This window comes from Podarcis erhardii, assembly GCF_964252035.2.
Source record: "Podarcis erhardii genome assembly, chromosome: 7".
NCBI lineage: Eukaryota > Metazoa > Chordata > Lepidosauria > Squamata > Lacertidae > Podarcis > Podarcis erhardii.
In genome coordinates, this window is record NC_138511.1 from 52,469,689 (window position 1) to 52,484,075 (window position 14,387).

Genomic DNA, 14,387 nt, shown 5'->3' on the forward strand with positions numbered 1-14,387 from the left:
AAGTGGCGCTGGAGGCTTACATTCTACAGCTGACCGCTGAAAGCAGAGAAGCATAGAATTGCCATCCTGTTTCATGCTGCAATAGTTTTCCAAAAAGACACATAAACTGTGTTCCTGGGAACTTGTTTTCTCTGAAATAAGCTTGTTCATAACTATCCACCTTCCTCTGCAGTGCACAGCCAGCATGTATTACTGGGTACACTCTTAGTACATACACAACTCTATAGCTCAATGGGCCAGGTCAGCAGTCTCCACAAAATCAACTGTGCACTTTAGCACAATTTCCAGAATTGCCTGTGGTATGCAAGGTTTCCTGGGCAGACAAGTCTATGAGGAAAAGCAAAGCTGAAGTATAATGGCACCTCCTACTTCACCAAGACTCACAGGCAATCAAAGTGTGGAGCAGATTTTCAGCTAGTTTCAGCTAGTTCATGGCTACAGGGTGCAAAATCACTGGTGCGTTTCTTCCTGGCTCCTCTTAGCTACCAGCTACCATCTTTAATTCCCCATAATGTCCCTAGTTATGACACAGTATCATTCCAAGGGGCATTTTAGTGGATTAAAAAAGTTACAACCATTAGCCTTGCCTTCAAAATTCATCCCCACTAAAATTTGGTTTTAAAAAAACCTTTAACACAGCTGGTCTGCTTCTATTAAGTGCTGCTAATACAAAACCTATCTTATGGCAGTAAAACTTCTGGGGGTAAAACTCACATAGAAAGAATCGGGGCCACCATGTCAAGGGATGCGATAAGAATGCCGAGTTCTGCGATCAGTGCAGTGAGCAGAAGGGCCCAGGTTGGCTCACCATTTGCCTTCCCGTGGCCAAACACCTGTAAAAAGAGATTGCAGAACAAAATGAGTTTGCAGTGCCTCATTTAAGTTTTGAATAGTTTATAGAAAGCATCTAAAGCTTGTGCTGGAAGTGAGGCAGGTGGGAGAGAGAGTGTAGTACTTTCCAGGCGTTTATTTGTGAAGAATCAAAATATGCATTACAGCTCCAAGGGGAGGCATCTCAGCCTTTCCCCACCCAAAAAACATTCATTAGAACATCTGTAGGGAGCCCTCACATGCACAAGAGATAAGATTATTATTATTAATAATAATAATTTATTTCTACCCAGCCACTCTGCGCAGATTCCAACAACAAAAGTGAATGCCTGAAACAGGCTAGCTCTCTGATAGCTACCAGTTTTCCACTGCTCAGTATATATGACTATCATAAGCTCACTAATAATTTTATTAGTAGGAGTAGTATTTTCCCTCTAGGTTCTTCACCCCCACCCCACTAGAGTTCCCTCCTTGGGTTTATTTTTAATTAGGAGTAAAAGTTTGCTTTCTTAAAAGACTAGCTTTTAATCTAGTTCTGGAATCTAGCTTTCTCAGTCAAAGAGTCAGCTTCCTGTTAGGACCCTATTTATGCCTCAGGGAGCACACCAAGCTCCCAGATTCATAAGCCTCTTTTCCAGGAACTTGCTTGGCGCAACATGTACCAACCCATAAGAAAGGAATGATGTTGTCCTTGGCGATTGCTTGAAGCAGCCGCGGGGCACCAGTGAGGCTCTGCAAACCCGCTCCACAAGTAGAGAAAAACGAGCCTATCACAATGACCCACGGCGAGGGCCACGCAAGGGTGCCCACCACTAAGTTCCTGTTCACGGCATCACCATATCTGCAGAAAAGATGGGAACGAGTCGATTGAAAAGAAGCCTTGGATTTCATTAAATGGTGAAAAGTATTTTCCCATGGAAATTTCAATATTTAGTTCCCAAAATGAGTTACTGTTCATGCAAGGAATTTAAATTTAATGCTTTAAATATTAGGGCATAATGAAATGGTTACCAACAGTTACTTGCTGGAGGTCTTTAAGTAGAATTTGGACAGCCATCTGCTGGAGACCTTCAAGCTTTGAATGTCCTGCATCTAGCAGGGGGTTGGACCATATGGCCCTCAAGATACCCACACCCACCCCTACCTGATTCTTAAGTACACAGGAAACTTCAGATATAGCCCTGGATCCTAAAACTGAAATAGCTTAATGATCCTAACTCAATGATGAGACACAAAAATAACTGGGGGATCAGTGTGGATATACAAAATGATATATAAAGATGTCTTTGACTTGGTGGCTCACATCTCTAACTGGATATGCAATTTCAGATGCAAAAGTAGCTGACTACAAAATGTCTGTTATTTTTGACTGCAGATGCCATGCAATCCCTTCCCACGACAGTGTCCCCGTTAACACACAATGCTAAGCCAAACAATGACTTATCACAAACAATAAAATGGCGAGGAGATCACAGCCATTTTGCAATATGCTGAAGAGAAAGGTAATTTCACACAGCAAAAATGAGAGGCAAAGCCATGATTTTGACCATATCGTTTTACACATGAAAGTAAAGCAGAAATTTAATGGTTACTTACTTATCTCTAAGAACAACCCCTTCAATGCAAGCACCAAACAGCAGCACACAGCTGAAATCTGAAGGTGCACATTCCATTAAAGAAACCAGCTTGATTTCTGACAGTGTCAGTAAGACGCAACACATCCCTATAACTATAATACTTGCCATAAAAATCCTTATATATTCCTATAGAGTTGGGGTGGGGAACCTGTGGCCCTCTAGATGCTGTTGGACTCCCACACCCATCACACCCAGCCAGCATGGGCCAGTGCCACTCAAACTGCATAATGTTGCACTGCATGGGTAAATCAGAAGTTTATGGGCAAGGGTGGGGAACCCTTGGCCTGCGGGTCAATCTCAGCCCACCAGAATGTCCAATTAGGCTTGTGAATCTATTTCCTCAAATCTACGTCTACCTGTTTATCAGTTCGTGTCACTGGGTGACATTAACTGATGGGCATGGTGATGGGCAGGGTTCAATCCTGCTGGATGCTACTTCACCAATGCATGTCCTTCAGAGAACATGCTGACGAAGCACACCCCCCCCACACCAGTTAATTGTAATGTGCAAGTGGGTCCACCCACCTATCAGTCACTTGGCATCAAAATGACACCAGAAGATTGAAAAGTGTCAAAATTGGCCTGCAGGTTGGATGGGTGAGATAAAGATCTGACCTGACAATCCAAAAAGGTTCTCTATCCCTGGTCTAAAAAAAAAGGGAGGGAGTGACGTGTAGATGGGACCAGTTACTAAAATGACACTTAGACGGAGATAAGCGTTAGGTTGGAACATAGGATAATAGATGTCAAAATATGCAGTGTTAGGATAACAGCTAGGGCCAGAGGCAGCTGTATTAGTGTAGAATCCTGAAACATTGGAAACTATTATATAAGAAAATGTTACTCGATTCCTCACTTAAATAGGAAGTGGACCACTCCAGTGTGAAGCAGAGCTGGGGTTGAGTGGGCATACAAAGGGAGAGTCCTACTGCTTCCTCCAAGTCAGTTGGTGGTGGCAGCAGGAACCTAAGGGAAGTGTGGACCCAGTGGAGTAGAACCACCACAATCTTTTTTTTTTTTAAGGATACAGACTAGAGACGTAGTTATAATAGCTAGGATAGTTCCAACAGGAATAGACTTCTGGGCATCTTTGAGGTCTCCAGATCGGTTTGAGCCAGCCATGATTCCTTAAAAGAAAAGCAAGAATGTAGGAATGAGAAGCACTTCTCCCACACACAGAGTTCCAAAGTGTCCAGAGGTATAAAAAATCTGCCCGTCTCCGTATTCTCACCTGTCACTGATGGGAAGAAGATGCCAACGAGCACTGTGAAGGAAGTTGCTATGTCTGCATAAACGTAAAGGTGAAGGTTGCTCTTATGTCCAGCCACATCAACAGATGGGCGACCAGCTTTCTCCAGAATCTCACCTTTCTCCAAGTAATTGCTCCAGATGTTATCTGGGGTGGGGGAGCAAAGGAGCACAGAGTGAACAAATAACTTACTGAATGAAACATCTGCCCACTTTCTTTGTTAGGCACAAGGAAAATGTTACCAGAGGATTATTTTTTAGCAAGTCCAAGAAATATCGTATCAGGTATCCTATTGTTCAGGAGTATCTATCTCTCTTTCTCTCTCATACACACATAGTCATGGGGGAAAAGGTGTACCACCCTCTTTGAATTCTGTGGTTTTACATATGAAGACATAATAACAATCATTCAGTTCCTTAGCAGGTCTTAAAATTAGGTAAATACAATCTCAGATGAACAACAGCACATGACATATTACACCGTGTCATGATTTAACATTGACTTGGGGGGGGGCACAAGCTTACCCAGGTTCTGCATCTAAAGCAAGTGGGTTCTACAACTTGTATAAATCATATAGTTTTTCCTTCTGTAGCTAGGAAAAGCAAAGAGCTTCACAGGAGGACCCCATATCTCCACACTATGACCAATGGAGAACTCATTCAGAACTCTTTCTACACGCTAAGCAGTTAAGAATTTACTGTCTAGAATTTCTTTTTTAAATCCAAAAGAAGGAATATTTTTAGGATGGTTAATTCTGTACCTGATCCTAAGTATAAAGCAGTGTGCTGCAAACATTCAGGTGTGTCACATCACTAACTTTAAGGTCCTATTTTAAGCCCACATTTTCAGTGTAGCTTCTGCCATACCCTTTAGTCCTCTGTAATATTTTAATGAAACCTAAGCATGTTTAACTGAAGGAAACACACTTTCTTCCCCTTTTTACTCTCCCTTCCCCATTCCTCTGTAGTCTCCCCTGTGTTGAATTTCAGGTTGCAAGCGCCTTTGTAAAGCACAATGCACACTGCTTGAGAAACAGAAATAATTAGGAAGGAAGCAGCCTTATGCAGAATCAGATCACCAGTCCATCTAACTCAGTGTAGTGTCACACTAACTGGCAGTGGCTCTCCGGGGTTTCAGATAGGGTATTTCCTTTCCTATAAATGCTAGGGGATTGACACTGGGACTTCCTGAATGCAAAACGTGCTTCACCAAGGCCTTTGCCCATAACCAGTGCCAGTGCCATCATTATGCCAACTAGGCAGCCACCTAGGGCACAGATCTCACAGGGGCGCATGACTGACCTCTGAATGGCACAGTTTTATAGGGATTCCTTTTTGTTATATCTTATATGTTTCTGATAATATTTCACTTTTATTTTGTATTTTGAATGCAGTTTCTCAAAGTTCAAACTTATAAAAAAGTCACATATGCTCAACAATGTTGCAAAAGAGGCTAGTTGGTTTGGCAACTATATCAACTGAACAAGCCCAAGCATCAGCACTTGACCTGGAGGAATTGGTGACAAATTTTGCAAAGGAACAGATTTTGATGTGCCTGGAATGGAAACTTTGAAGAGACTTACATTTTAACATCACAATTCGCAAGATTATTTAAAACGATTTGTGTGCTAAAACATTTTCTTTTGCATTTGAGAAAGACTGTCAAAGATTGTTGCGTAACTTTTTATTGCAATTTAAAATAAATTTAGCAATTAGGTTTTGGGCTTTCCATTTTTCCTACAAACCATCTGTTTTTGGAAAACTGAGGTTAGAATTGGGGAGGGGGGGTGCAAGTAGTTAGCCTTGCCAAGGGTGCATAATATCCTGGCACTGGAACTGGGCATGTTCCATTAACAGTGGAGAATCACACAGTGATATTTTTGCCTCTACCTTTCAAAATGCCACTAGCAGCTCCAGGAATCCCTACAATCTCAGTAACGTTGTTGAACTGGAAATACTCATCACAGAATCCAGAGGTTATATTGAAGCCTGGGCAGAAGAGTTCCGTCAACTGGGAGGGCAGAGTGACGTTGCCAACGACTGTAGTTTTGGCACAAACATCAAACTGGTCCCTTGAAAGAGTCCTGTTGCCTAACATGCAAACTCTGGGAAGACACAAAGGTTTGCAGATTTGTTATACATACGCTTCATAGATTTCTTGCAAATCCACAAAAAAACCCTCTCCCCTGAAGTCCATAAAAAAGCAGCAGAAAATAGATCACTTTTAAAATGTAGGAATACAACAAAAGCTTTGCTGGATCAGACCAAAAGTCTACCACCTCCTCAAGCATCCTGCTTCCTAGTCACCGATCAGATGCTCCCAGGAAGCCCATGATGGAGCCAGCCCTTTCTGGCTGTTGCTCCCCAGCAACTAGTATTTGGTGACCTCTGAACCTTAAGTTTTGACAAAGCTATTATGATTTGTAGCCTTATTCTCCATGACTCTGCCTAATCTTCTTTAAACTCATCTAAGCTAGTGGTCATCAGCATACTTTATGACACCAAATTCCATAAATTCAGTTTGTGTTATATGAAGTAGGTAGGTGATTGACTGATTAATCTTGTGCTGATCAGTGCAAGTATTAGGAATGCACATTAATTCTACAAAACACTACCATTTATTTTCTCTGTCATCTTTTTTTCTTCTATATTACAGAAAACTACCCTCAAGCATTTTAGTCTTTCCATGCAGAGAAAAATGCAACCTAAACATTTGAAGGACCCTTTCCTGCACTTTTCCTTTGCTCTAAAAAGGCACCAAAGGTGTTCTTTCTCTTAAATGCTCATTATCTCTTGCTCTTCCCTATGTTCCTTCCCTAAACTTGCATTCCCCCCCCCCCAAAGTTAATCTAGAGGTGGGAAAACTTCTCTCTCCATTGAGGGACAACATTTGTATTTTCATCCTTATTTCTCAGATGTGTGGACTGGATTGGAAGGGGCAGTATTTCATTTGATAAAAATAAATTTATGCGGGTTCCCCTCTTTACCCAGCTGTATGGGCTTGGGGGGGGGAAGCCCCATCTCCCAACCCAACAGCTAGGATTTTTTTCTTTTCATTGATAGCACTATTGTAAGGAGATTTCAAACAACTCTGTTTCAGTTGTTGGCATTTACTTACGGAAAAACGGGTGGCTCAAAGATGGATTTGATTGCTCCAGCATAGATGGACAAGATGGATATTATGACACAAGCCAAAAACAGAGATGCAAATTTGTTGACATATTTCACGCCTACAAAGACCACCACAGCCATGAATGTGAGGAACAAGGTCCCATACACTCGCATGTTATTCAGCGTGGCGTTGGAAGTGTCGTGGGCCCCAGTTGGATGGAAAATGGCCGCTTGAGGAGTAATGTATGTCTGAAACAGAACACAGTGTCCACAAGAAAAAGAAAGCAATTTATGATGTCCTTAGGTTCAACAGGACATCTCTGGCAAAACATATATTCAAACTGAACCAAATTTATGTCTTGCGTAGCCAATGATCATAAACAAACAAACAAACAAACAAACAAACAATTTTTAATCAATTTTGCAAGATTCCAGCATGTAATAAGTCTTCACAGTGGTGCCTTCTGAAGTTTAAGGAAGTTCTGAAGGCTTAACTCTGCTCAGTGACTTTCAGAGAGTAATCTCTCTTGCAGATTTTGTGCTGTGGGGGTCCATGGATTTTAATGCTGCTTTACTACTTTAATTTATGGAATTGTTTTTGCTTCTGTTTTCATTCTTTATTTTTTATATCGTAACGTAGCAAAACAATTTTAGATGATGTGAAATCTGTATTGTGAATATAATTTCTCAAAAAGCAGGATATACATTTAATAAATATTGTATTTTTCGCTCTATAGGACGTACCCGACTATAGGACGCACCTTGCTTTAGAGGGAGAGAAGAAGAAAAATAAACTCCCCCTCTCTGCTCAGTCCCCCTTCAGCGAAGCGGCAGGAGAAACGGAGCCCCTTCCATTTCTTCGGGTTCCTTTTGCTGAACCCGAAGCTTGCGGAGCGCAGCTGGAACTTACACTGCACTCCGAAGGCTTCAGGCAGTTATCCTTGAAGCCTGGGGAGCGAGAGGGGTCGATGCGCACTCTCGCTCTCCAGGCTTCAGCGAAAGCAACGCGAAGCCTCCGGAGCGCAGAGGGAGCGCTCCCTCTGCGCTTCAGAGGCTTTGCGTTGCTATCGCTGAAGCCAAGGAGCCTGCATTCGCTCCATAGGACGCACACACATTTCCCCTTAATTTTTGGAAGGGAAAAAGTGCGTCCTATAGAGCAAAAAATACGGTAAGTAGATGAAATACCCTTAAGGTATTATTTTAAGGCTCTCTGGAACTGTGAGCAAGGCAAGCAAGGCACTGGGCTTTGTTAAGGAGGCAGGAGGGCTCTGGGACTTGCTAGAGCCCTTGTGACTCCTTCTCAAAGCTGGGTAAGAATCCCTGTGGGGGGGGGAGTTCTGGAGGGTCCTGACTTTACGCATTTTTGTGTCTACATGTGAACTCCTGGAACTGAACCCTTGTGTAAGATGAAATTTGACTGTAATTCTAATATGTTTCATCTTTTCCTGAAATGTATTTGTCACTACTTACTAGTAAAATTTCAATGGCACCAAGGATGTACATAGCGCCTGCGAATGTTGTCCCCAAGTAAAAGCACAGTCCCACTGCACCACCAAATTCAGGGCCCAATGATCTTGAGATCATGAAGTATGAACCGCCAGCTATAAAGAGAGAGAAATGTTTTCTGTAGGATTACACAAAGAGCAATTGTAAGCTAGATGTCCAAAAAGAAGAATCAGAAGAAAAAGTTGCTTTATGTAAATTAGGTACAATTTTTTTCTATGCTTATTGAAAACAGGCGTCATTTTCGTAACTAACAATAGCTCTGCTGTTAAATGAACTCAGTGAATACAGAATGTTTCAGAACTTGGCTCAAATAAGTTTTGCTCTTTCGTTTCCCAAACAGAAAATTTTGCACCTGAAATACTAACAAATTTATTATGGCATAAGCAAATGTTTCTCAAACTTGGGTCCCCAGTTGGTGTAAGAAGTGGAAAGAAAATAGAGGTTAGTATGCAAACTAAAAAAAAAAAAGCTCTCAAACTGCAGTGCCTTCTTATTTGAAATATTGCTTTCATAACCACAAGGGAAATGATCTTTTCCATAAAAATGAAAACAGGCCCATGGGATTCTAGAAGCAACCGGTCACCATTGGGATTGTGTGTACACATGCATATGCACACGTGTCCCCAGTGCAGAACAGCATTCCCAGTACAGCAAAGTGTATAAATCTATTAGCACCAAGTTCATTCGGTTAAAAGGGAAAGGAGGAAAAAGAGAATTCAGCCATCCAAACCATGCCAAACCTAACAGCTTACATTTCCTTTCGCTCACAACGTAACCAGGCAAAAGATATCACCATAGCCAATTTTCCATCTTGCTGAATGTCATGACAGAGAGTGCTAGGCATACTCATTCATTTTGGATTAAGTGTGAATTCCATGCAAACTAGTGCAATGAACAGAGGCCAAACCTTATAGATTACATTCAGGATCAATGTACAAGAGAAGCCAAACTATTAAGCTTGAAAGGATATAGGCTTCCTGTACTCATCTACTTGGTACATGGATTCCAAGTGGTTTAAAACAGCATCTACAATGGTTAAGTTACACAGTACCTGGAACAACACCATTTGTTGCAATAGCACTCATCGATATGGCTGTCAGCATAGTCTGTGAATAGGGGAAAAATGGATGTTTACAAGTAACCTTTGCAAGGAAGACTACAGCTGCTCCACTATGCTACCCTTCCTCCACCTGTTGCTCTTCAGATATTTTGAACTACAACTCCCATCATCCCTGATCACTAACCAAATGGTTGAGAGCACAACAGGCTGCACTATGAAGGTAGAAACCACCAAGTCTGAAAACACAACACATTTTGGTGAATTCCCAAAGCCCCTCTCTACTCTCTTTCCTTCTTCGTGTGAATAAGGTGTGAAGAGGACTTATTTATTTTATTTATTATTACATTTATATCCCACCTTTTCTCCAAGAAGCTCAAGGTAGCACACACCTTTCTCCCCATCTCCTAATTTTATTCTCACAACAAACTTGTGAGGTAGGTTAGACCGAGAGATAGTGACTGGCCCAAGGTCACCTTTATGGCTGTGTGAGGATTTGAACTGTGGTCTCCCAAATCCTAGTCCAGCACTCTAACCCCTACTCCACACTGGTTTGGTTTGTTGCCTTTCAGCTGCCTGGCCGCTATTACAAAGTGGAAATAATGCACAAAGTTTTACAAGGTTTTTATTTTTTCCAAGGCTTTTGTAGTGGACAGTAGTGTGCTAGACTTTTGTCATTATCGTTCTCCTTTCTGTGTTCTGTAGCCAAAGTATTAGATTTATAGTGCTCTCAGTGAACTATAGTGCCCTGAAAGACAAGTCTCTTCCACAGAGCTGGCAATTTAGACAGTGGGAAAGACAAAAAGGAAAGGGGTCGCACAAGAGAGACACACAAGCAAAATAAATGGCCAAGTCGGTTGAGGCACTGAGGCACCCAAGCAAGGTAAGTGGGCAGACATTCCCCCAACTAAACACCCACTGTTTTCTACCTTTTGGGAAATAATACGGATATTACATGATTGGGCAAGGAGTCTTATTATACAAAAGGAGGCGGGCAGGAAGGCATCTTGAAGAGAAGAGCTTTGCAACAGAGTCATATACTCACACAGCAGCAGCAGATTAAGACAATCAGGAAGGACTGCAGAACACCAGCCGTTCCCACCATCCATGTTAACCGCAGGAAGAGAATGACCCCAAATATATTCTGCATGCATGGCAGGTAAACACCCATCAAGGTGCCCATGCTGGGTGACTGAAAAAGACACGAGATATGTAAATCAAGCCTCATTCCACGGTGAGTAATTCAGTAGTATTGCATGTACTGGTTATTGGCATTGATCCAGGGATGTCAATTTGGCATCTGTGAGCATTAGTCTGGCTGGAAGTACCTCCTATGGTGCCTAAAAAGGTCTTAATAAGCATCCATAAAAAAAAAAACACAAGGATTGCTCTTTCTGCCCATTCCCTGTTTGCACTGGCTCAGCCTTTCTGACATTAAACATGACTTTCCTACATAAAATGTGCCACCTCAGAGATCCTTGCATTTCACTGGGTGCCGGAATTGGACAATCTCCCTCTGTTCTGTTCTGAACAGTTGCAAATAGCTTCTCTCTTGTAGGAAAGTGCAGTGGGTGGCTCAGGTACTTGCCCTCTCCGTGTAAGTTGTGGGTCTACTGTATATGAAACAACCTGAATTTACTTGAATTTGATTACTGAACAAAAGTATAATAATCAAAGTTGTTCATTCTGGGTTTTGGCCAAAAGGATCCTGCTATGTCTTACAAACACTAAACACACAATAGAACTTGTGTCTAGGGTCTAAACTGCAGCACAGCTTCTAGTTTTCAAAAGACTGCTTTTCCCTTCCAAACCTGCCTGTGTGTGTGTGTGTGTGTGTGTGTGTGTGTGTGTGTTTATTTGCCTTGTCAGGTGGAAGGGATAGGCATAGGAAGGAGACTCTGCTTGCTGACCTTTAGGGTGAGAGAAGCCTGTTGTTCACAAATGTGGAGAATTATTCACAATTAATAGTCTCTCAAACAAACTCCAGGGGACAAAATTGACTAAAACCTCCATTGATTTCTCTGTATAACAGAAATAGCTGCTATAGTTCTGAATCACAACTGAATCAATGCCCTCTGCTTTGAAATTAAAACATATTGAGCTTTTGTGGCTTGAACATAGAAGGGAATCGTTATTCCATGATAGATATAGAGGTTAAGCTTAAGCCCAGACATCTGAATTAATAAGCATCTATAAAAGTGTGACCCATAAATGGGCTGCACAGAACCCACGGGGGGGGGGGGCTGAAGAGATCTTAACTGATGACTAGTGTGGATTTCAACACTGCAAAATGCTACTACATCATGCTACAAACAGCAAAAACAAAGAACTGTGCCCAATTGAAATGTATAGTACCAAGCCCTAAATGGCTAGTGACCCAGGTACCTAAAAGAGCACCTTCCCCAATGTCAATCATCTCAGACCCTGCAATGGCCAGGTGAAGCCTTGGTGGTGGTACTGTCACTGGGGCACCACCCAGCTGACATTGACGTGTGTGACAGGGCTTCTCAGTTGCAATTCACCTTTCAGCCTCACTGAATTTCATGAGGAATTTTAAAATATTTCTGTTTACTCAGGCATTTTATGCCAGAACCTGGCAACCCTGAAATTACCGGCAGAGAAAAATGATGATTTTAAATTGTTTTAGAATGTTTTCAACTGTTTCTAGAATTTTTTTAAAAAATGATATTGATGTTGGGCTCCTTTGGGAGGAAGGGTGGGGTATAAATTGAATAAATGAGGAGGAGGAGGAAGATATTACTACAAGCAGTAGTTGTAGTTGTTTTAATTGAGGGGAAAACCCTACATACTTTTGATATTTTTTTTCTTGACCCATCCGTGCTTTCCGCTTCCTCATGCTCCTTTGCTCCTTGAGTGAGATTTGTGTAGCTGACCAGCTTGCCAAGCAGGGAAGAGACTTTTGGCCGAATATCCAATTCCTCCTGCAAAGGAAAGACAAGATGGTGAGGTTTAGTAATGACAGTAAATACTTAGCATTTACAAAGGGCTTTCTGTGCTCAAGGCACTACATTTATATGACCTCAGAAATTGTTACAACAGCCTTTGAAGTAGACAAATGGGATTGTTTCCATATAATGGAGGGCACCGCTCCCCAACATGCTGCCTGCAAATTGATGAAGTCTCAGAGCTTGTTATTCTGCACGTTTCCTGCCAACCACCTCGGTCGGCGGAATTGGCACTACTACAGGTACCATGAGAAGACAAGACTTCCTGGAAAAGACCCTGATGTCACAAGGAGCACAAGGAGAAGGGGACGACAGAGGACAAGATGGTTGGACAGTGTGCTTGAAGCTACGAACATGAGTTTGACCAAACTGCAGGAGGCAGTGGAAGACAGGAGTGCCTGGCGTGCTCTGGTCCATGGGGTCACAAAGAGTTGGACACGACTAAATGACTAAACAACAACAACAGGTACCTCATAATACCCACTCCACATTTGTGTAGCGTTCCTCAATTGTTTAGCATGGCAGTGCCTACACTTTCTAACTCCCTGCCTATTGAGATCAAGCGGGCAGCATCACTGCACGCTTTTCGATGCCTGCTAAAAACATTTCTGTTTAGACAAACCTACTCAGGTGCTTCGAAAGTTGAGGTAATTTAATCTGTTCTAGTATTTTTATTTTTGCATGTTTTAAGCAGAGTTGTATTTTTTTTTTAAAAAAAGCAGCATATAAATTTTATTAAATAATGAATGAATGAATGAATGAATTTAAACCAGAAAGCCACCCTCCTCTACCAGCTAAAGACCTCTCACACAGAAAGCATTCCTTACAGGTGGTTCTGACCTGCGCTGACTGACTGTTCTTGCATTTTTCCATACAGAATTACACAAAGTATAATTGTGGCACAGGCCACAATAAATGTGTTAAGTTTTAAGAAGGTGTCATAAAACTTTCTGCAGCAGACCAACACAGCTCTTCTCTGGAATTCAGTGGCAATTCAAAGTTCTTCTGAGTTGTTTATGCTGTTTTAGGGTTATTGACCCTTAATGTTTTTGATGATTTATTATTGTAAGCTGCTTCTAGTGTAACATCTGGCAGATACTTACAGCTGATAAAATGATCAAACGAAGAAGAACCAATAAAATAATGTTGTCTGGGTGGAGAATGACAGCAGGCTCCACAGTGTAACTTATCAAATTTGAAGCCAAGCAAAGATTTGAATAAAGATCTTCCCATTTCTGCCTTTGTTTCCCCTCACCAGTTCAGCCTGCAGGTAAACTCACTGATGTGGTCTGAAAGAATATGGGTATATATATGGCAGACCACACACACACATATATATGCCCAGCTTGGAAGAATATGGGTAAAAGTATACTGCTGTTGCTAAGCAACTATATCATACACCCGTCACTGTAAGAGGCCCATGGGACAAGGAAGGCCTAGTCCCTCAGCAAACTTCCAGGCCCTGCTTCCGGAACTTTCTGCGGACATTACAAATAAAAATAAATGACTTATCTAGTCATACACACACACACTTCTGCAGCTGTAAGGAAAAACCTGCTTTCAGGATTCTACTCAGCTGTTTGCAAAGTAATAAGCATGCTCCTGGCCTTACTATCTTCCAAAAGACACTGGGAAAGCTGATAAGCACTGGGCCTCCAGTTTAAGTTTGATAAAATAAAACATGTCATGTTAAGAATAAATGTAATGAACCATTTCCAGAGGCATACCTGTGTTAATCTATTGCAGGAAAAAAGAAAAGAAAAAGAAACTGTTTTTATGTCATAATAAAACATGATAGTCTTTAAGGGGCCACAAAACTTTTAGTTGTTTCAATACAATTAAACAACTGACAACCTATTTGGTTACATGTAGTCATGTAGTTTATGCTCTGGCTGTTGTGCACTGATTTCCTGCTCCTTTATTTAGCTCACCCCTTACCTTAAAATATTATTTGTTTGAATTCCTGTTTTTTTACACTTTTATGTGCTTTTATACTACTGTTTTACTGGTTTTCGGTTGTATTTTTGTTCT

The 14,387-nt window shown here is 41.6% G+C and overlaps 1 protein-coding gene across 2 annotated transcripts in view; it reads right to left on the bottom strand.

The window, feature by feature from the left end:
- SLC12A4 (solute carrier family 12 member 4) overlaps positions 1-14,387 on the bottom strand; it is a 60,175-nt gene that overhangs the window by 15,509 nt on the left and 30,279 nt on the right. For both annotated transcript variants that reach the window (XM_081871914.1, XM_081871915.1), the window contains 11 exons: positions 12,201-12,332; positions 10,436-10,582; positions 9,385-9,439; positions 8,298-8,428; positions 6,835-7,076; positions 5,607-5,821; positions 3,700-3,864; positions 3,497-3,595; positions 2,428-2,485; positions 1,498-1,672; positions 715-833 (listed from right to left, as the gene is read on the bottom strand). In XM_081871914.1, coding sequence (XP_081728040.1) covers positions 715-833; positions 1,498-1,672; positions 2,428-2,485; positions 3,497-3,595; positions 3,700-3,864; positions 5,607-5,821; positions 6,835-7,076; positions 8,298-8,428; positions 9,385-9,439; positions 10,436-10,582; positions 12,201-12,332 — 1,538 coding nt within the window. The remainder of the gene's footprint in view (positions 1-714; positions 834-1,497; positions 1,673-2,427; positions 2,486-3,496; positions 3,596-3,699; positions 3,865-5,606; positions 5,822-6,834; positions 7,077-8,297; positions 8,429-9,384; positions 9,440-10,435; positions 10,583-12,200; positions 12,333-14,387) is intronic.